General features: G+C 47.5%; 3 protein-coding genes across 3 annotated transcripts in view; all 3 read left to right on the top strand.

Moving 5' to 3' along the window:
* ARIH1 (ariadne RBR E3 ubiquitin protein ligase 1) overlaps positions 1–3420 on the top strand; it is a 39287-nt gene extending 35867 nt beyond the window's left edge. The window contains exons 12-14 of the mRNA XM_056865926.1: positions 626–886; positions 1382–1494; positions 3301–3420. Coding sequence (XP_056721904.1) covers positions 626–886; positions 1382–1494; positions 3301–3385 — 459 coding nt within the window. The 3' untranslated portion in view covers positions 3386–3420. The remainder of the gene's footprint in view (positions 1–625; positions 887–1381; positions 1495–3300) is intronic.
* Positions 1–22223, top strand: part of NEO1 (neogenin 1) — a 330696-nt gene that overhangs the window by 37078 nt on the left and 271395 nt on the right. The gene's annotated exons all lie outside the window — the stretch shown is intronic.
* The window catches only part of BBS4 (Bardet-Biedl syndrome 4), a 32022-nt gene continuing 19427 nt past the window's right edge, over positions 9629–22223 (top strand). Inside the window, exons 1-4 of the mRNA XM_056865871.1 lie at positions 9629–9652; positions 15206–15257; positions 20211–20290; positions 21499–21562. Of these exons, the coding sequence (XP_056721849.1) occupies positions 9629–9652; positions 15206–15257; positions 20211–20290; positions 21499–21562 (220 nt within the window). The remainder of the gene's footprint in view (positions 9653–15205; positions 15258–20210; positions 20291–21498; positions 21563–22223) is intronic.

The raw sequence follows: 22223 nt of genomic DNA, 5'->3' as shown, positions 1-22223 counted from the left end.
ATCCAAACTCTTCAGTCTTTCCTCCTAGTGTCGGTGCTCCCCAGTGTCAGCTTGCTCTGGCTTCCTTTACTCCAGGGGTGAGGAACCTTTTCTCCGCCAAGGGCCATTTGGATATTTATAACACCAGTCGCTGGCCATACAAAATTATCAATTAAAAATTAGCCGACCAAGCCCAAGCAGGCAGCTGCCCCAGATGACACCCCCCCCGGCGCGGGCAAGGAGGTAGGCTTCCAACTGGTGGCGCACTCGCCCACCCAGTGGCACAGGAGGGTCTGTGCCACCAGCTGGTCATAGCCATCCAGCCACATGCCGGAGTTGCTCGTGCTCCGCATGGTCGGGGCCAGATTCTACAGCCGGCTCCTGCTACCTCTGCCTGCAGGGATGAAATGAGGACACACTGGCTAAGAACTCCCCCCCCCTGCGCGCATTTTGGCCTTGCCCCCTTTAACCCCTCCAGTCTTAGATCCTTCTGAGCTAGAGATCTGCCAAGACCCACGAAGGGCCAGACCAAATGATTTCCGCGGGCCTTAAGCGGCCTCCCGGGCCTGACGTTTCCCCCACCCCTGTTTTACTCCGTTGTAACGCTTGTTTCCTCCCCTTTCCCCCCCAATGGGAATTAACGCAGCGATCCAGAGCGGCCCTGCAGAGGTACCTCTTCTACTGCAACCGTTACATGAACCACATGCAGAGCCTGCGCTTCGAGCACAAGCTCTACGCCCAGGTGAAGCAGAAGATGGAGGAGATGCAGCAGCACAACATGTCGTGGATCGAGGTCCAGTTCCTGAAGAAAGCAGTCGACGTCCTCTGCCAGTGCCGTGCCACACTCATGTACACATACGTCTTTGCCTTCTACCTCAAAAAGAATAATCAGTCCATTATCTTCGAGGTAAGGGGAAGCGTGCTAGAAGTGTCTACCTCTAGCAAATATGTATACATTTGCAGCTTTTGCCAGAACATAGTAAACAATTACAATCTTTAAAAGGATTTTAAAAGGGTAGGTATCAAATCTAAAAGTAGGTATCAAATCTAAAAGTATCTCCATATATTAAAATGATAAAATAGTTGCAATAAAAAACATGCTAAAATTTACCTAAATTGTGACCAATACTGACGTTACCATTAGTGGTCTCTCTCTCAAACGGACCTTAATATCCACAGAACCAAATTTAGCGACTTTGGAAAGACAGAAGGTGTCACCTTCCCACAGCAGAAATTTCATTTCCTCTTCTTCTGAAACAAACTCTCTTAGGTTCACCAGTGGATGAATCAACTTCTGTCTTAATGTCATAATAATTATACCTAGGAATAACATAGCTAGAGTCTGTTTCCCCTCTCCTGTCTGAATCCTTAAAAAAGAGGTGCTTGTGTTTTTCTTTCCTAGAATAATCAAGCCGATTTGGAAAACGCTACCGAGGTCCTTTCTGGGTATCTGGAACGAGATATATCCCAAGATTCACTGCAAGACATAAAGCAGAAAGTACAAGATAAGTACAGGTATACTCCTTGAGACAATGGTGGGGGGTTTGCCCGTGGCCGAAACTCGGAAGTGCGAAACGAACTCAACCACGTCATGGCCTTGAAGTCGCTTCTTGCTGCCAAGATCATTTGCGGGAGAGGGGAGAGAGGCTGGCTGGGCAAATCGTGCTTGGCCTCAGGCCACCTTTCCCCATCAGCTGGCACAGTTGGATCAAGCAGCTGAGCTCAGCAGCAAGTTGCAGCACATGGGGGAAATCAAGCTAGCGCAGGCAGAGCCAAGAGCCCTAGCCTAGGGCTTCTTGGCTCAACCATTTTATTCCACTATTTTTTTTAAGCTTGGAGAGCTTGATCCAGTGCATATGTCTTTCCCCCCCACCCAAACCCCCAAGTGCCTGCTTTGTTGGGCAAAAGGGGGAGACTGACCCCTAGGCTGCTTTCAAAAGGCTTGTTTTCTTGCATGAAGCTTTCCTTTCCTTTATCCCTTAGAAGCTCTTTGATCCATTGATTTTGAGCAGCGTAATTTTAATTTCAGTGTTTGAGGGATATAAGGACTGAAATAAATCTTTGCCACTGACAATGCGGCCTTGGGATCCCTGTCACTTAATAAAAATGGCATGATATCAGACACAGAGGCATTAGATTTATATATTAAAAGGGTAGAGATGTAACGTGATCGGAGTTCCTCATAAAGGCAGCATTCCAAAAGGGCATGAGCTAATGAATCCATAGAGCCAGAAGAGCAAGGACAGGTCCTTTCTGGGTATGGTATGTTCAGAATTCTGCCTTGCATGACCATAAAGGGGTTAGCATTCAGTCGAGCTAAACAGAAGGCTCTAGAAAGACGAGGGGTTGTCAAATAATAAGCGGGCAAACCACATGGTGGTGGTATTCCAAAATGCTGAGATGAACAAACACGGCGAACATAAAGCTTTCAAAGAGCAACAGAGGAATTGGCCATGTCTAAAGGGACACGTGATTCCAGCTGCAGGGCCTGATTTTCTCAAGAGGCTTTCCTTGGTGTTTGAAGGGTGCGCAAGAGGAGGTGCGGGAGAAGCATCATCATGGGGGAGGGGGGAGGTAATTTGCATGAGCTGCTGTGTTCTGTTTTACCCACGGGGAAGGGGAACATGTACCATGGATATTATAAGTTGGCCATGGATATTATAAGTTGGCAAATATCGTGAGTTTTGGTTACGGGCGTTAGTCCAGGGCACATGTCCAGCTGGGAGAGCTAAGCGCAGCCAGCTTAGAATGAACAGGCGTAGCAGGCGTGCGGAAGAAGCTCTCCGGCAATGCACGCAATTTGAAATGGATCTCTTTTTTTTTTGCGGCCGCAGAGGTGCAATCCGCCAAACGGAGAGCCCTCGCCCAAGCGGCTTGCCTCCGTTTAAGAGGCAAGGTCCCGACGTCCTTGCAGAGCCGTTGCCAGCTTCCTGCGTAGAGCCCCTGCGAGAACCGTGAAATAACCCACCCTGTGGGAACGACTTCAGGTTCCCCCTTTTCTGGCTGTCATGACAGCATGGTGTAGTGGTTAAGAACGGTGGTTTGGAGCAGTGGAGTCTGATCTGGAGAACTGGGTTTGATTCCCCACCTCCACACGAGCGGCGGAGGCTAATCAGGTGAACTGGATTTGTTTCCCCACTCCTACACCAGCTGGGTGACCTTGGGCTAGTCACAGCTCTGTTAGAGCTCTCTCAGCCCCACCTGCCTCACAGGGTGTCTGTTGTGGGGAGGGGAAGGGAAGGCAATTGTAAGCCGGTTTGATTCTGCCTTAAGTGGTAGAGAAAGTCGGCATATAAAAACCAACTCTTCTTCTTTTTGCAGATACTGCGAGAGCCGACGAAGGGTTTTGTTGCAGCACGTGCATGAAGGCTACGAGAAGGACCTGTGGGAGTATATCGAGGACTGAGGCCGGCCTGCATAAAGCAAAACAAAAAAAAAACCCAACAACAACAAAAAACCACACCCCGAACTCTGAAAACCTTTGACCATCTAGAGTGCTCATGCCATTAAAAAAAAAAAGCAAAAACACACACAAAAAAGGGGGCAAGTACGCCTATTACACCCGCTGGTCTGTAGTACCGGAATTCTGTTTTTGTCCATGGAGAGAAAAAAAAATTAAGTAAATTATATTGTAATAAAAAAGGTAGATAAACCATTGTACAACAGTATTCTAGGTGGCCAGTTAAGTGTGACAGACGCACTAAAAAAAAGCAAAACCCTCCAACTTTAACTTGTAACGTAGCTTCGTTCTCCAAGCTGACTTCTTTTTCTCTCTCTCTCCCCCCACCTCCTACTTTTCTCCTTACGTGTATTACAGATGAAATCGAAAAACTGTTTTCTTGACACACTGCTTTTCATGTCCCGACCAGCCATTTTGATGTACTTTGGTATAGGATCTCCCCCCGCCCCTCCCTTCTCGCCCCGCCCTCCTCTGCCCCCCCCGCCCCCCACACACGTACCAGTTCATGGGTGAATGTCGTTTGGCTTATTGTAAAGAGGATTTGGGGGGGAGGGGGCGAGGGGGCACAAAAAGCAAAAGGGGAGGGGGGACTTTGTATATGACTTTTAAAAAACAAACAAAGAGGACAACACAGTATTTTTCAAAATTGTAAATAGCGCATATGCATGGGCAGAGAGCAGGCGTGGCACGTGTTTGCATAATGTTTAATTACAAAAAAATATTTATTCTTTAAAAATCTTCAAGATTATGTCTATTTGCTGTGCATTTTCTTTCAGTTTGCTTTTTACCTGGGATCGGGATTGGGGTGGGGGCAGGGTGTGCTGCTACAATGACTCTTCCTTTCTATTTCTCGAAGAATTTTCAAGAGGCTCTTGGGTTTCTCCTTTCCTTTGATTTTTTCCCTTCCCCCTTCTGTGGCTCCTTTGCGACTGTTCCATGGTTTGGGTGTGTTCCTTTGCTGGCAACGGACACCGTCCCGCTCACCCTACCAGCTTCTCACGCAAACTGATTCTCTCCCCCCACCCCACCCTGGCGTGTGTGTTTCTGTTTTGAAACGAAAGTGTCGTGATCCTGGCTGCTTTTGTCTCTTTGCTTGGAGTTATCGCCCCCACCCCACCCCCCAGATTATCCTAGCTGTTTCCATGCACGTGAGGCATCCACTCTGCCCGCCCAGCTCTGCCATTCATAGGACGTGTTAGGATTTTTCTCTCTGGTCTTGAGCGCTCGGATGGAACATTCCTCGTTGCTCATTGTCTGGCAGCCGCACAATGCCAGAAACAAAGATGGAGTTGGCGTGGGTAATATTTCTGGGGCTTGGATGCTGAGGGGGGAAAGTGCCTGATTGCAGAGCTGTCGGGTTGTGAAAGCCTGCAGCCCCTGAAGTTTGTTGGGGAATTTATTCCCATTGGACAGATGAGTGTATTTCAGCTACCCAGAGTAATTTATAGTCTATTTTTGGAACTAAACGCTATGCTAAAGCACCAAGCAGAGGCAGGTAATTAAATCAGCTTCTTTCGTAGGACCCTCCTCCTTGAGGTCTTTTCCACCATGGCAGTATTAACTTGGAAAGAGTAAAGAGTAAATTTACTAACGTAGTAAATCTACGTTAGGTACGCGGTCGATCTCAAAAAAAAGGGGGGTCCGTATCTCAAGCCAGCTTCCCAAAGGGCTACTCAGGCTGGTCTTGCAACTAGAGACTGTGGCCAAGGATCCAAAGAACTATTTTGATTAATTTCATGCACCCCGGGGGGGGGGGGGCAGGGAGTGCGCTGGATTTTTGTTTCTTGAACAGAATTTCCCTTCCCCCTTCCCCCAAATCGAATCTGGCAGAGGCTTGAAACTCAAAGTGGATTGCAGAAAGTTTGTGATACGTCACGAGCGCCGTTGGAAAGTCAAAATTCCGCCGAGTGGGGCTGATCTCTGGCAGCCCAGTGTCACAAAGTGAAGCTTGAGCTTTGCATTGGCTCACTCCCCCGCCTCGCTTGTTTGATGGAGCTTATTTGTTTTCTTTTGGCTTGCCTCTGGTTTCTAAGAACGAGCACGTCGTGCGGTGATGTGATCAGCACTCCCTTAGGCGGCGCCAGAAGAAATCGTGGCAGCCTTCGTAGAGGGCTGTGAATATTCTGAGGATCCTGCTGAGCATGGGGCAACCGCTGCTTGGACGATTCTCCTGCGCCTCTCTGCCGCGCACTTCACAAATGTCTTTTGCACGCTGCCACCCGAGACTGAAAGCTTCCGGTCCCGATGTTTTTCAGCAGACCACTTGTAAGATTCCCGCATCTTCTTCTCGAACTGGTTTGATGGAACAGGTGGCCATGTTGTGTGGGTGCGTGAATCGGATGAATGTCTTCATGCTTTCAGCATTTCTTTCCCCCCCCTTTCAGATTTTATTTCTTGTTTCAAAACATGTCACTCTTGCCATTCTCCCCCCCTTCCCCAACTAAAATTAAAAGACCCCAAATTGTATATCATTGTAAAGACCCCAAATTGTATATGCTGTTTATCTTCTGCTCCTGAAGATCTTACCATCTAAATTTTGGAAAGCTTTTCTAAAACTATGGGCTTTCAGAGCGAGTTACTTAATCGGGGAGCTCTTGCAGCGCCTTGTCGGTCTCTTCTCTGTCCTTTCAACGCGGTCCCCCTTCTCGAAAGTGAAATAAACTTGGCAAATGAAGATGCTACTCAAGCTTTTTGGTTGGTGCAGTATGCTAAATAATGGTTTGTGTTGAACTTTTATCATGGGCTAATTGGAAAAAGAAATCGTCTCTGGCCACACAACAGGAGAGCGGAGCTTGATTACCGGTCTTGTTTAGCACCCCGCTTTCCCCCTTCCACTTAATTCACTCGCAGCTGTTTTTGGTTTTCTGTAGTGTATGTATAAGACAGTCTTAATTTTTTTTTCCAGAACCATTTAACCCTGAAGTGTTTTAGTGCAACTGCTGTATTAGAAAATCAGTTATTGCGTGAGATGAGAGCAGTGTTCTTCGGGAAAATACTTTCCGTGTACAGGATCCTATCGTCCAGCACTTGGGGGTGGTAAGACAATCGAGACTGGGCAGACTGACTGGAAGACTCATGATCGTCTTATTATTTTTTTTCCACCTAGAGAGCACCTCGTGCTATGGAAATAACTGTTCTTAGACTCCATTGTAACTGCTGGACTGTTCCGTGTTAAGGCTAAACAGAGGGAGAGAAAGCGTTCCTAATTCTAATAAACTTTTATTTTGTTATTTCATTAGTTACTTGTGTTTGCTTGCAGTAATTTCCAACTCTGGAGCGGGAACCCCTTGCTCGCCCTGGCTCGTTTTCTGCATTGGACTCCTCTCTCGGACGTCGGGATGTACCGATGGCATCTTAATATTAAAAGTGCTCAACTGGTGTTCTGGCTCCATCTGGTTAGGGCTCAGCTCCCATAGTTACATTCGCAGCAGATGGTGGGTTTTCCTCCCTTGTGATGATTGGGGCTGCCTGTCTTGGCGTATGGCAGGCAGAATTAGCTTGGGTGTAGCTGGCCTTTAAAAACAACAAGTGGACTTTGTAACGCTTCAAACTGAAGCCGCAAAAGCTATATGTGAATTTCAGCTTTCCGTCTCCCTGTTTTTCATATTGGATATACCGGTGTTCTATCTTGGTCCGACCCCTTGGCCCTGCTACTTGGCGGACTAGCTCTGTCAGGCCAATGCACCTTTCTCTCTTGCCACTGACATTCAGAATTGGTCTCCAAATATCCCAGGGCTTTGTAACAGATCAAGAGCCATCAGTTCAGCTCACTGAATTTGGGAGGGGCCGTGGCTCAGTGGTAGAGCATCTGCTTGGCATGCAGAAGGTCCCAGGTTCAGTCCACAGCATCTCCAGATAAAGGGACTAGGCAAGTAGGTGATGTGAAAGACCCCTGCCTGAGACCCTGGAGAGCTGCTGCCGGTCTGAGTAGACCAGGGGTGGGGAACGCCAGTCCCGGGAGCCGTTTAAGGCCCGCGAAATCATTTGGTCTGGCCCTTAATGGGTCCTGGCAGATCTCTAGCTCAGAAGGATCTAAGACTGGTGATCCGCCCCCTCCCGCGGACAGGAATAGCTTCTATTCAAGGAGGATGTGAGTTTGTTTTCCCCCTTGCAGAAGAGTCGTTAGCTATGGAGCTGCTAAGACCGCCCAAGAAACTGTGTTAACCCTTTCCCACCCAGGCCGTGGAGAAACATATTCCCTCTGTACTACAAGAGGGCTGGGTGCGGAAGTGGCGACAAGGGAGAGGTTAAAGGGGGCAGGGCCAGAATGCGGGTGGGGGGGGGGAGTTCTTAGCCAGTGTGTCCTTATTTCATCCCTGCAGGCGGAGGTAGCAGGAGCCGGCTGTAGAATCCGGCCCCAACCATGCGGAGCAGGAGCAACTGGCGTGTGGCTGGATGGCTATGGCTGGCTGGTGCAACAGACCATCCTGTGCCACCAGGTGGGCGAGTGCCTCACTGGTTGGATGCCTGCCGGTTGGATGCTTGCCCATGCGGGGGAGAGGGTCATCTGGGGCAGCTGCCTGCTTGGGGCTTGGTCGGCTAATTTTTAAGCTGTAATTTTGTATGGCCCGCAAATGATGTTATAAGTATCCAAATGGCCCTTGGTGGAAAAAAGGTTCCCCACCCCTGGAGAGGACAATACTATGTTGGACCAAAGGTCTGTTTCAGTATAAGACATAAGAAAGGCCATGCTGGATCAGACCAAGGTCCATCAAGTCCAGCAGTCTGTTCACACAATGGCCAACCAGGAAGCCCCCGAACAAGATGACTGCGGCAGCATTCTCCTTCCTGTGGTCCACATAACCTCATATAATAGGCATGCTCCTCTGATCATGGAGAGAATAGGTGTGCATCATGACTGGTATCCATTTTGACTAGTCGCCATGAATACCCCTCACCTTCATGAACATGTCCACTCCCCTCTTAAAGCCTTCCAAGTTGGCAGCCATCACCAAGGCAGCTTCATGTGTTCATGAATCAAACTTGGCCGAATGTTCATCAATACTTCAAGTTGCGGCTGCCTTTACCTTAATATCTGCTTTTAGCATTTAGCCTCCGCAGTGCTTTCACCACAGTTGGGGATGGTTTCCATAGAAACCGTGCCTTTTCCTTCTGCGATCTGTCTGGATCACAAAGGCAGCTTAGCTGAAAACAGCTTCCATCTGTTTTTAACCAAGCCCCTGAGGTCACATATTGCCACTCTAAGATCGAAGTGCTTTTCTGTTGTGCTTCAGCTGTCCAGGACTGCTAATGGTGTTTTGAAAAAATCCTGGAAATTTGGGAGTGCAGCCACAAAGTGGACATTTCCACCTAGGGGAACTGATGTCTGCAGTAGGGAGATGAGCTCTAAGTCTAGGAGAGGCTCAGTGGTAGAGCATCTGCTTGGTGTGCAGAAGGTCCCAGGTTCAATCCCCGGCACCTCCAGTTAAAGGGACTAAGGAAGTAGGTGATGTGAAAGACCTCCGCCTGAGACCCTGGAGAGCTGCTGCGTCGGAGTAGACAATATTGACTTTGATGGACCAAGGGTCTGATTCAGTAGAAGGCAGCTTCATGTGTTCATGTGTGAGAGCTCCTGGCTGCACCTGGGGGTTGGCAACCCCTGTGTGCTCTGGCTGGGTTTGTCCTGCACCACGTAAACGAAAGTTACACCAACTCATTTTATGAAGCTGCCAACAAGGAAAACTTATTCTAATTCAGAATTACAAAGTGCAGCAGCGAGGGCGAAGGAGCAGTTTCGTTCTCTCTCCTTTACGGTATGATTCCCCCCCCCTTCCCCTCAATGGTACAGTCCATTGTGCCCCTTTATTCTGTACAAGCCGACCTGTCCTCTCGCGGCTCCTTGGACAAGACCAATGCGGGACGTAGGGGGGGAATGAGGCAATAGGGAACAGCGCGATAAGAAGGCGGAGCTTCACCCCCCGCCCTCGGTTACATCACCCCTTCTCAATCCCGGCAAGCCTTGCGGCGGCCTCCCTTTGCTCGCCTTCTCGTCGCGTGGGGGGTGGGTGGGGGAAATGCGCGGCTGCCTCGGCAACGGGACATCCGGGGCATCCCCGCGCGGCTCGCGAGAGCTTCCGAGTCTCTTGGTAACCTTGGAAACGGGGCCCTCCGGATAACTCGAGCGGCGGCTTCCGAGGTCGCCTTGGCAACGAGACAACCCGCCGAGGCCGTCTTGTCAGCTGGGGCGGCATGGCGGAGGTGAAGGCCCGACCGGTAAGATTTCGACTTTTAAGATATTTTTGGTCTGTTTCTTGTCGGGGGTGGGGAATCCATGGCCGTTGGGGCCCGGAGATACGATGACTTCCTCCCCGCTCTCCCCGTTCCTGACCAAGGGGTAACAACTCGTGGAACTCACTGCCGCAGGATGGGGCGGAAGGGGACGGGCTGAGATGAAACTATGGCTGTTACCGCACTAGGGATTCCCAGCGATGTATTAAGAGTTTGAAACTGTTATAAAAAAAATACTGTTCGCACTTTGTTTGCCCCTTTAGCTGTGAAGACGTCTTCCTTTTTTTTTTAAAATTACTTTTTATTATTTTTTCCATAATAACACAATCCATCTTATTCGGTATTTCATAAAACTTATCATTCCATATGTTAATATATAGCTTAATGTATACCTTCAATGTTAAATCCATCTCATAGTTTGGACTTCCCCCCTCCCCCAGCTTCCTCTAACCTATTCATAATCTAGTCCCTCCTTTATATTGAATATTATCTATTCTTACCAGACTGGTATATAATTATTTATAATTTTCTATTTATTCCTAATGTTTATTATATACCCATTGTCTTATTTAACCTAATTACCAATATTATCAATTAAAATTAAAAAAATTAAAAATGCTAATAGGTTACATAATAATTCCCAAGAAAAGGATAGATCTATAAATTCTTTACATTAATAAGCAGATTAAAAACTCACTGTTATTTCCCCACACTTCCCTTCTCTCCCATCATTTCAATACCCTCCAACCCTTTAACCCTTCTTCTTGAACGACTTTTTCTTTCTAGGATTTCTGTTGGGTTTTTTCTTGCTTTCTTGATATAATTTCTTGGTGACCATGGTTTCCAGTTACTGCTTCTTGCAAACTTGAGTTTTCATCCTGTCGGGCTTCCTCTTGTTCTCTTCCTTGAATAGGATCTCCCAGTTCTTTATTTCTTGATAGAAATCTCTCCACCTCAGCCAATGAATTAACAGCACATCTGTTCTGTGAAGACGTCTTCCAACCATTTATAAGCCGTTGTATCCTAAAACCCTTTTAAAGTGATGTTTTTTATAACATTTTCAAACTCTCAATACATTGCAGGGAATACAAAGTGCGGTAACCCTGTCAATTTATAGATACTGGGTTTGTGAAGTGCCGTCAAGTCGTTTCCGACTCATGGCTGTTACCACACTAAGTATTCCCAGCGATGTATTAAGAGTTTGAAAACGTTATAAAAAACATCGCTTTAAAAGGGTTTTTGGATACCACGGCTTATAAATGGTTAGAAGACGTCTTCACAGCTAAAGGGGCCAAACAAAGTGCGAACAGTATTTTTTATAACGTTTTCAAACTCTTAATACATCGCTGGGAATACAAGTGTGGTAACCCCCTACGTTTCAGCTACCTTTTAATGTGTTTTAGCTGCTGCTAGATTTACAGTAAGAGTCAATCAGCAAGGTGATCGGCTACCTAGGGAGGTGGCGAGCTTCCCCCTCACTGGCTGTCTTCAAGCAGCAGCTGGACGAACACTGGCCAGGGATGCTTTAGGCCAGAGGTTCCCAAACTGAGCTCCAAGAAGCACTGGGTGCTCCGTGAAGAGACTGGAAAGACCAATACAACTTGTCATTTGGTTTAGTATATAGGTGCCAGGTGAAAATTAGTGCTCCGTGACAAATTGGCTCTCCTGAAAAGTACTCCGTGACTCAAAAAGTTTGGGAACCTCTGCTTTAGGCTGATCCTGCATTGAGCAATCGCTTTACTAGGTTGATACCTGCACACATAGTATATGAGAGACTTATACTAACCAGTATTACAACAAGAACCTATTATACCAGATGTTTGAGTAACTGGGAATAGAATTTACAACATATACACATGCCTGGTTGAGTTGGAACTGTTTGTATTTGTATTCATTAATGTATTTCTGTAAATGTGTGCAGGGTTAAGAAAGGGTTTTAATTAACTACTGATGAAGGCCCCATAGGCCGAAACGCGTTTGGTATGTGGTTACAGTTATCAACCTCAGGATATGCCATTGTGCTACTTTAATGCTTTTAATTAATTTTAAATTTTACATAGCGCTTCTAATAAATTATACTTTCATGATTTATACATAGACTTATATATATTTTCTTTTCACCCAACCTTGGGTACCCAGCTATGATTCTAACTAAACAGTTCTGGAGCGAGGGCTAAGGAGTGAGCCTAGGTGGACAAGAAATTATGGGATGTCCTTAGTTTTCTCCTTCTTGGCCTGAATGTCAGCGTGGTGTAGTGGTTAAGAGCGGTGGTTTGGAGCAGCGGACTCTGATCTGGAGAACCGGGTTTGATTCCCCACGCCTCCACATGAGCAGCGAAGGCTAATCTGGTGAACTGGATTTGTTTCCCCGCTCCTCCACACGAAGCCAGCTGGGTGACCTTGGGCTAGTCACAGTTCTCTTAGAGCTCTCTCAGCCCCACCTACCTCACAGGGTGTCTGTTGCGGGAAAGGGAAGGCGATTGTAAGCCGGTTTGATTCTTCCTTAAGTGGTAGAGAAAGTCAGTATATAAAAACCAACTCTTCTTCTAAATTGTGCTGCTGGTCAAGGAAGGCTGTTGTCTGGCTGGATTCCTTGGAATTTTCTCCAGTACCTTTCCTTGAAGGGTATGACTCACTACCGTCAAACGTTTTTTGGTGACCACAGCTGATGAGTTTCAGATCTTGAACAACTATTTTAACAGTGGTGTTTCAGCTCAGAGTGACCCAGCTGGCAAAAAGTATTGAAAACCGATCTACTTCCATTTGACTATATTTGGTATTGTAAGGGATATTTTGTTTGTGGTGCGGTGCTACACTGGATCCCCCCCCCCCCCCACTAGTGTCTCCTACTGATTCCGCGCTGCTAGGGTCAGTGGTGCAGGCGAAAATTTGAAACTTAGTGTTCTTGGGTCATCTGGGCAATTTTTAAAATTGTCATCCGCTACCTGTTGCAGGCAGGAGGGCTTGGAAGTCTCTTAGAAGTGCTCCTTTTAATTTGAGCACGAAGCGTTCTCTTTGGACGGAGAGGCATGTGGCTTGTTTGTTTAGATCTGCCTTTTTTTCAGAACTCTTATTCTGACGCTGCCCACCTTTGCCTGGAATTTGCAGGCAACTCAGTTGGTCCATCAACATACCCCGTAATAAAATTAGGCTCTTGCTTGGATCCGGAAGAAGGCATATCCTTGCCTCTGCTAATGCGGCATCTGTCTTAGCCCAGCGTCATTGGCCTTAGATTAATCAGATTAGGTGTTGGTCCTCAAGGTCCTTACTCTAAAATTGTGTGTGTGTGAGAGAGAGTCTTAATCAGATTACAGCAAAAATAGAATCGCTGCTGTTACTGGCCCTGTTGTTAAACCCAAGATCTCTATCAGTCTTGCAAGCTGTCCCTCAGATACTTTGATAAGGCTTGCTTAAAACCACCAGGTAGTTGTCAGGAAATGTGGTACATTTGTTGCTTAGAAAGAGTTTTTAAGGGTTTGTACTGCTGGACTGGACCCATGTCAGTTTTCTGCTATGGTGTGTTCTCATTTCCAAGGGATACCCAAGGGATTGCTTGCATGCTTCCCAGGATTGAGACACCTTTCCGTTTCAGGGTTGTCTCGTTCTCCCTACGACTTCAGTATATTATTTCTTGGGAAAATATGACACACGCTCTCCTCTCCTTGCGGTGAGCTAAGGTGACTCTCGGTCAGATGGAAAAGGCTCGGCCTCTGGTCGCCACCCACCTAACCCTGGAAAGTGTGTGTGGGGGGAGGCTCTCTGATGCCGGAAGTAGCAGTGTATGTGTGTGTCAACAGGTTAAGTTTCCCCTGACCCAGCACTGCAATCCTAATCTGAGCTGCCCTTAGAAGAAATTCAATGGGATTTTATAATGATTCAGCGTCTTTTCAAGTCTGGCCGTTAGAGGACGTTAAAAGTAGGGTAGGCAAATTCGTGAAGGAGATATCTCTGCCCAGCTGTTGGGCTGAATGTTCAGTGGGGATTTTACGTTCCAAAGCCAGGTTCATCCGAGCACACCGCCAGAGGTGTTGTTTTCCTAGTTCTGATCCAGAAGGGTGCACCCCCAATTTTCCTTTCTGGTATTACATGAGCTGAATATGTATGTTCCAAAATCTGGATGTGTACATCATTGTTGGGCAAATGAGGAGCGGGGACTAGCTGGAACGCGACCAAGTCCCTTCGATTTCCCCCTAATGAACTAGCTGTCTCCCCAGGTGTTTTTTACAAATGAGGTTCCCCAACACAAAGCACAGGATGTGAAAGCGGTGCCTGTGTCAAAGTAAGCGAGAATGGGGGTAGCAATGCCAAAAGCCCTCCGTGTGCATGTTTCATTTCCCCCGACAAAGAGAGAAGGCCTTTTCAGGCCTTCCTTGTAGCCAAAACGATTGTGATAGTTTTCATTACGCATTCATGGAAAAAAGCAGGACCGTGAAAAGCTAGGGTTCTCGGTCCCGGTGCAAATCCCTTCCGAACGTGAGCTTGTTGAAAAAGCGGCATTGATCAAAAATGCCCTTTTTAAATGGCGAGAGAGCCTGCTTTTAAACCTTGGAAGTGTCTATGAAAGGGGGAGCCCCCTGCCCATTTTGCTCGGGTTACCTTTTCTCTCTCAAACAGTCGGGGAACTGCTATTGTTGGCTTAATGGGCTGTTTCGTGGATGGTTTTATTGATCATATGATCCAACATGTCGGTAAGCCCGTGATCCAAACCTTTTCCAACGATCATTTTCTATGCCCTATAAGTAATACAAATCAAATTAAACAATGAAATCCATAAATTTAGGACTAGTTTTCACTGAGGTAGTAATCCTTTGGTTGGATTGTACCATTTTACACTGTAAATAGGAGGTCCCTATAGATCAGGGGTCCCCAGCAATGGTGCCCATGGGCATCTGGGCTCCCACCAAGGGCCAGAATGGTGTAGTGGTTAAGAGCGGTGGCTTGAAACGGTGGACTCTAATCTGGAGAACCGGGTTCGATTCCCCACTCCTCCGCATGAGTGGCGGACGCTAATCTGGTGAACTGGGTTGGTTTCCTCACTCCTACATACGAAGCCAGCTGGGTGACCTTGGGCTAGTCACAGCTCTGTTAGAGCTCTCTCAGCCTCACCTACCTCACAGGGTGTCTGTGGTGGGGAGGGGAAGGGAAGGTGATTGTAAGCCGGTTTGATTCTTCCTTAAGTGGCAGAGAAAGTCAGCATATAAAAAACCAACTCTTCTTCTCTTCAGGCTTTTCATGTGAACCTCACCTGCATTCTAGTTAGTTGTCTGCCTTGTGTTGTCATAGAATCACAGAGTTGGAAGGTACCACAAGGGTCATCTAGTCCAAACGCCTGCACAATGCAGGAAATTCACAACTACCCACCCCTCCCGAGCACACAAGTTTACTGTCACTGAGGACTAGGATCATTCTTAAAACCAAAACGTGTTATCAGAGCTATGCCTCAGATCAACACTATTTGTGCTTTGTAAGAGTCCAGCCTTTTCTGAGTTTCTTCTCCGAATAACAGATGGACTTTTTGTGTGTGTGTGTGTGTTTCAGATCGCACTCTTCCCAGTGGCCTCAGATCTTCCAAAAGCTCGCTCAGGAAAAGGTTTGTTCTAGTATGTGCGTACAGTTATTTAATGGGGAAAACAATTTCCAAGGTGGGGAAAAGACGGAGCTCTTCCTGGATGCAGTTGCTGAGTTGCTTTTAAAGCAGTGTAACCTGGTATGTCCCTTCCCTGCACCACCTTTGATGGAGTGTGGGATTTCACTGTACAAATCAGGGAGGTGGTGGGCTCTCCTTCCCTAGAGGTTTTTGAGAAGAGGCTAGATGGCCATCTGTCAGCAATGCTGATTCTATGACCTTAAGCAGATGATGAGAGGGAGGGCATCGTGGCCATCTTCCGGGCAAGGAGTAGGGGGTCACTGGGGGCGTGGGGGGAAGGTAATTGTGAATGTCCTGCCTTGTGCAGGGGGTTGATCTAGAAGAGCCTGGTGGTCCCTTCCAACTCTGTGATTCTGTGATCCCAGAAATCACTATACACAACGTGTCTGGTAGCAGATAATTCTGAATTATGTTATATGTGAAAGCAGCAGATCCATTTATCTGCTTATATCCCAATAAAGCAGGGTTTGGCGGGAGAAGATTTGAGGTGTATCGCAAGCAGATGGTGTTGGGAGGAATGGACGGGGGGGGGGGGGGAACACACACACATTTTAGAAAAAAATCTGATTTGTTTGAAATAGAGGAGCAAGATGAAAATCTTGTCACGGCAAGCTGATATTAAATCCATGCTGCTTCAGGAAGGTTGCTCTATTCTTTGATTGGGAGGGGCTGTGGCTCAGTGGAAGAGCCTCTGCTTTGCACTCAGAAGGTCCCAGATTCAATCCTCAGCACCTCGTTAAAAGGAACAGGCGCCTACCCTGCCTGAGCCTTGTGCTGTGGAGGCGGAACCATGCCCGGCTTGCCCTAACTTTGTGCAGTAAGGGGAGGCAGGCTGATTACCTTTCCAGCATGGTGTAGTGGCTAAGAGCAGTGGTTTGGAGCGGTGGACTCTAATCTGGAGAACTGGGTTTGATTCCCCACTCCTCCATGTGAGTGGCGGAGGCTAATCTGGTGAACTGGATTTGTTTCCCCACTCCTCCACATGAATCCAGCTGGGTGACCTTGGGCAAGTCACAGCTCTCTCAGCCCCACCTCCCTCCCAGGGTGTCTGTTGTGGGGAGGGGAAGGGAAGGTGATTGTAAGCCGGTTTGAGTCTCCCTTAAGTGGTAGAGAAAGTCAGCATATAAAAGCCAACTCTTCTTCTGTGGGGTGTGGGGCTGGGGTGTGCTGGGGGCGGGGCCCTTTTCCAGGGTCATTTTCCACCTCCCGGTCTTCCCCTGCATCCCTTCCAGTGCTTTTGGCCAGATTCGTTATTGCCTTTTTATCGCAGAGGAGCTCAGCACCTAATTCTCCCTCTAAGCTGAAATGACCAAACTGAGGATGTCGTACTTTGGTCACATTATGAGAAGACAAGAGTCACTGGAAAAGACAATAAGGCTAGGAAAAGTTGAAGGCAGCAGGAAAAGAGGAAGATGCCAACATGAGATGGACTGACTCAGTCAAGGAAGCCACAGCCCTCAGTTTGCAAGACCTGAGCCAGGCTGTTAACGATAGGATGTTTTGGAGGGCGTAAATTCAAAGAAAGCGACTTGACTGCGCTTAACACACACACAGCTCAGCAGTCAGTGGAATTAATTATTTGGATTCTCTTGTTGGAATACAAGGAAATTTCCTTTGCTGGACTAGCGTTGCAGACAGACGAGATTTCTTGCTAGGTGAACACAAAAAAGGGGCGGATGGTTATTCACGTGGAGTTCTTCTGTCGTCTTCTGCACAGATACATTTCTCATGTCGCACTTAAGCAGCAGCCTCCCGCAGCCAACTCTGCACACGCTCGCATGCCAGTGAAAGCACCAGATGTCTCCAGCAGTGAAAAGTAAATTAAAATATATACGTTTGAACGCTGGTTGAACTCCAGCAATCTGTCAGGCAATCTAGACCTCAAAAGCTCGGTGCCACAATACATTTTTTAAGGCTCCAGCAGACAACACTGAGACTAGAATTCACATTCCCTGTACTGCCAACATTATAATGTTTGCAAAACATTTTCCCACCACGTGAATCTTATAATTGTTGATATCATTCCCTGAAGGAGTTCATGTCAATGTATACAAGAGTTAACTGATTTCATTATCCCAACAATATCTCTCTCTCTCTCTCTCTCTCTCTCTCTCTCTCTCTCTCTCTCTCTCTCTCTCCCTCTCTCCCTCTCTCCCTCTCTCCCTCTCTCCCTCTCTCCCTCTCTCCCTCTCTCCCTCTCTCCCTCTCTCTCTCTCTCTCTCTCTCTCCCCATCTCTCTCCATCTCTCTCCATCTCTCTCCATCTCTCTCTCTCCATCTCTCCAACCATCTTCCACCAAAGCAGGGTTCAGGGCAGTCCTGTGAGTTATGTTAGGCTGAGAGAATCCGACTGGCCTCAGATCCCACCCAGTGACCTTTATCATGAGTGCTGGATCAAGCCCCTGTTCCAAGCCTAATACTCTAACAAGTGAAGTTGATTGGTGTCAGACACATGCTTTGAATCGTCGGGGGGTCCACAGTTTGCACACGTCTTTTTAAAAAGGGGCCTGCCTCCATCGGTTGCCGTTCTGTATTGTCCAAGAATATTCAGCCAGAAGGCCCCTGAGCAGGAGATCGCTCAGCCACTTGAAAACCTGTAAACCTCAGCATGCTGCCAGCTAGAAAAAAAGAGCCTGGTGTTGTTGGCAGAGCTCCCAATATATTGTTGACAGCTTGGGAAAACTGCATAATAACAGAAACCTAACCTCCATCTCCTTTGAGAAATTCACGGAGGAAAATATGAATCTTGCCATAAAGCCTGTTCTCCACTAGGAGGGGCAGTAGAGTGAGGAATGAGCATGTTGGCTGAAATCTTTTTCTCCCCCCACCCCAATCCATTTTTCCCCTCCTTGTGCATTGGGAGGGACTATTAATACAGGGCTAGCGAGATGAATTATAGCCCTGCTGCCAACATCCGGATTGTATATGATGGGTTTTTATTAAACCCAGCTGACTGTAAATAACTGCGAGCCGTACAGGTTTATCGTTTGATTTAAGGCCAGTTCCAGCGGCCCGTTCGCAAAATCGAGCAGAAGGGGGAAGAAGAAGCTTGGCAATGGAGCGAAAAATGGCTGTGGCTGGAGGGGGAACGGCTCTGCGGAGCGTTTCTGCCGGGCGCGCGTGCGAGGCGATGCAGATGTCGACCGCACGTGTTTGCGCCAAGTTTGCGTGCGGCACCGCCAAAGATCTATGGCTGTATAATTTAGTATTGTAGCCGTGATAGTGGATGCCGTGCGGTTTGTGGCTGGTACCTTCGTCGAACCTGAGTGCCACGTCTTGAAAGGGGCCAGTTATCCTAATGCAGCTGTGACCTGATACCCGATGAAAAGCCGAATCCCTCGTTAAAAGCTATTGTGCCCACATCCCCCCAAGCTGGCAGGGCGTGGGCCTCCGCGGGTTCCCTGTAATGCTGAACCGGATGCTGGCCTTTGTAAACAGGGACCGCGGGAGCCTATGCCTTTGCCTGTGGACATAATATTTTCCAAACATTGGCCTGCAAAGGGAAGCTCTCCTGAGGGTCACACATGCAGCATTACTCTCCCTGCGCTTCGTGCTGAGAGGAAATGGCCGTTGGCTCAGTGCGAGGCACGCATCTTTGATTATTGTGCCCAGATCCTTACCCTTTGCTCTTCCCCTGCTCTGATGTCTCTAGGCCCTCGCTACCGTTATTTCCCTTCTTTTTTAAGATGAATAACAGTCCCTGCTAGCCTGAACAAGTCTAAAGCCGCCACAAAACAAAACCGTTCAACGATTGATCCCCCCATAGTGGTAGAAATGAAGAAGCGAACAATCAGATGATGCTCCTGGACCTGCCGTTAGAGCGGTGGTTTGGAGCGGTGGACTCTGATCTGAAGAACCGGGTTGGATTCCCCACTCCTCCACATGAGCGACAGAGGCTAATCTGGTGAACTGGATTTGTTTCCACACTCCTCCACACGAAGCTAGCTGGGTGACCTTGGGCTAGTCACAGTTCTCTTAGAGCGCCCTCAGCCCCACCTACCTCACAGGGTGTCTGTTGTGGGGAGGAAAAGGGAAGGTGATTGTAAGCTGGTTGGAATCTCCCTGTAGAGAAAGTTGGCATATAAAAACCAACTCTTATTATTATTAAAGACAGGCATTTTCCAACTGGATCAGTTGCACTGCAGTTGGCATCCTTATGGTGCTGAAAGCAGCGTAGCATTTTGAAAGTTTATATCCAACAGAGAGGTCGCCAGGGGAAGAGACACCCGTTCCAGAATTTACTGCCGGGGGCTTTTTATGGCTGATGGTGTTGTCCTCCCGTACTTCTGTGCAACCATCAGGGAGGATAAAATTTGCTATGCTGGCCAAGTCCAACGGTCCTGCTAGCAATAGCCATCCGGGCCCCACGGCAACCCACAAGCAGATCGTGATCGCCCTCCCTTGTCTTGGGTCTCTTCATGGTCCTCAGCAAGCCTCGTCTTTAAAATCTCCTCCGGTACCTTAGTGTAATACTTTCACTAGTGCTTCACACTCAAGGTGAGGAAAGTTCAGCATTCCTACTCTGTCCCTGCTCCAAGTGTCCCCCTGTGTCTCAGGCCAGCACCGGCATTCAGTCTTTCAGCAAAACCCAACGGGTGTGACTTGCATCAGAATCCTTGCCGGTTTCTGACGTTTTCCCATCTTGCGCTGAAGACAGGGGAGCGCGGCAATCCTGCGGCAGGAACGCAGGTCCTTTACTTCCCTGAACAGAAGCTCTCACGCCACTTTCTGCTGCTGGGGGGCCTAGAAGAGTGGACCTTTCTTAAGGCAGCTCACCTGGGTTCATGTGTCGTCTTCTGTATTGGTTTTTACTCTCTGGGCGACAACTGGGGTGGAGGCCTAAACGAGAATAATCTGCTCCGTGTCTGAATGCTTGTTCTGCCAATCTTTTGCGCAGTGCCGGAACTGCCCATTCTGGAGAAAAGGAACTGGCTGATACATCTGCACTATATCCACAAAGACTACGAGACGTGTAAGGTAAGAGTGTGACAGCGTGGTGTAGGGGTTAAGAGCGGTGGTTAGGAGCGGTGGACTCGGATCTGGAGAACCGGGTTTGATTCCCCATTTCTACACATGAGCGGCGGACTCTAATCTGGTGAACCAGGTTGGTTTCCCCACTCCTCCACATGAAGCCAGCTGGGTGACTTGATTGAAAAACGGAATAGCAGCTAAAAAAATGTTTTGTTTTGTTTTTTTAAATGTGCCTGACTGCTTCTAGAGGGATTCTTTCTTGCTTTGCATTGTGGATAAGAGCATTTTCCCCCAAAGAACAAAAACAGGCGCTTTATTGAATTTTGTACAAAATTAAAAACAACAAAATCAAGTAACTTATCCACATAAAGTTGCATGCTAAAATCAACATTGGAGACAAAACAGCAACAGTTTCCGAAAAGTAAATGATCAGATCAAATAAATCACTACTCAGTGTATGACAGACAAAGCCCTGTGTCTAACAGAAGGTCCCCCCATTATATAAAAATGATTTTCTTTAACCTATTTCGTCTCAAATGCGTATATGTCTTCCGTCTTCCTAATTTTACAAAATAGCGTGCGTTATTAAACCCCCCTTGTTATTGATGGGAGTATTAACAGACTTCCATTTGGAAGCGAGACAGGGAATTTGAAGACTTCTTAATTCATCGAAGATCATTTATGGTTGGTGTAGTGAAAAGACAGAGTGTACCTCTCAGACGGTTCAGCCAGGCTCTTAATTTTACAGTCGGTGAATAGCTATTGCACTTGAGTGGCAGGAATCCCACTTGCTATAACATTGCCTGTTCAGAAGCTATTGCTTTAATGGTAAAAATGGTAAAATAAAAGGACGCTGGAAGACAATTAAGCAAAAGAGAGAGCCCCACACAAAAGAGCCCTATTTCTTGGATAATGTGACTTCTTAAAACTGCTTTGCCAGGATGGGAAAATTGTCTCCAGAAGAGAGAATGGTTAGATGATTGGTTTTTTTTTTTTTTTTTTTTTGCTTCAAGGACAAGAATATAGGCATTTGGTATATACCTTCCCTTAATGAATGCTGGATTAATCTCAAGGCGAGGTTGTCTTATCAAAGGACCCAAAATGTTGGGATTATTAACCACATTCGTCACCTAGTCTAAAACGTTTACAAATCTAAAATGGTGTTTCTTTACTTTGCGGTTACTAAAATGGTGTTTCTTTACTTTGCGGTTCAGATTGCTATAAAAGAGCAACTTCAGGAGAGCCATGGAATGTGTGAATATGCGATCTATGTTCAAGGTAAGCATCTTGTGTTACTGATATGCTTCAGGCTTGAAATGTACTAGCTGTTTTTTAAGGTTAAGCTAAACCTGACGGGTTGGATCCAGACCAAATCTCCCGCTAACAGAAGGAGTGGTGTAATTTCTTCCTGCTGTAGACCCTTGATTTGGCCCCTCGTGGTATTTCTGAGGATCCTGTTGGGGAAGGATGTGACACCACTTCCGGGTGACAATCCAGGAATGTCCCCTGATCTCTATGGTAAAGACCATAGAGAGACGGGGAAATTCCTGGAGCGTCACTGTGGAGGCCATTTTCCAGCCTCTCCCTCAGGAGCAGCACTTCAGGGAGACCTTGGACCATAGGGCTAGGAAAGCTGTCGGGCCAAGACCCTGAAGAGCCACTGCCAGTTTGAGGAGGCTGTCTCAGGCTGGACTTGGTATAAGCCAGCTTGGTATAAACCAGCTTCAGATGGCCTCCCCAGCTGCTCTATGGATGAGGGGTGCAGTGGCAGCCTCCCACCCCATCTGGCCTGCACCCCAAAATCCTTCATGTGGTTCAACTGGAGAGGTAACTGGAGCAGGCCTGCCGTTCTCCTGTCCTCTTCTGCACATCCCAGCCTTGCCCAGGGCACAGCCGGGTTCTTCCCCCGGGGGGGGGGGAATCCCCGATTAATGTGTGT

The sequence above is a fragment of the Euleptes europaea genome, chromosome 20 (genome assembly GCF_029931775.1).
Source record: "Euleptes europaea isolate rEulEur1 chromosome 20, rEulEur1.hap1, whole genome shotgun sequence".
Classification (NCBI taxonomy): domain Eukaryota; kingdom Metazoa; phylum Chordata; class Lepidosauria; order Squamata; family Sphaerodactylidae; genus Euleptes; species Euleptes europaea.
Note: the sequence above shows the minus strand (reverse complement) of the source record. Positions and strands in the feature narration are given on the sequence as shown.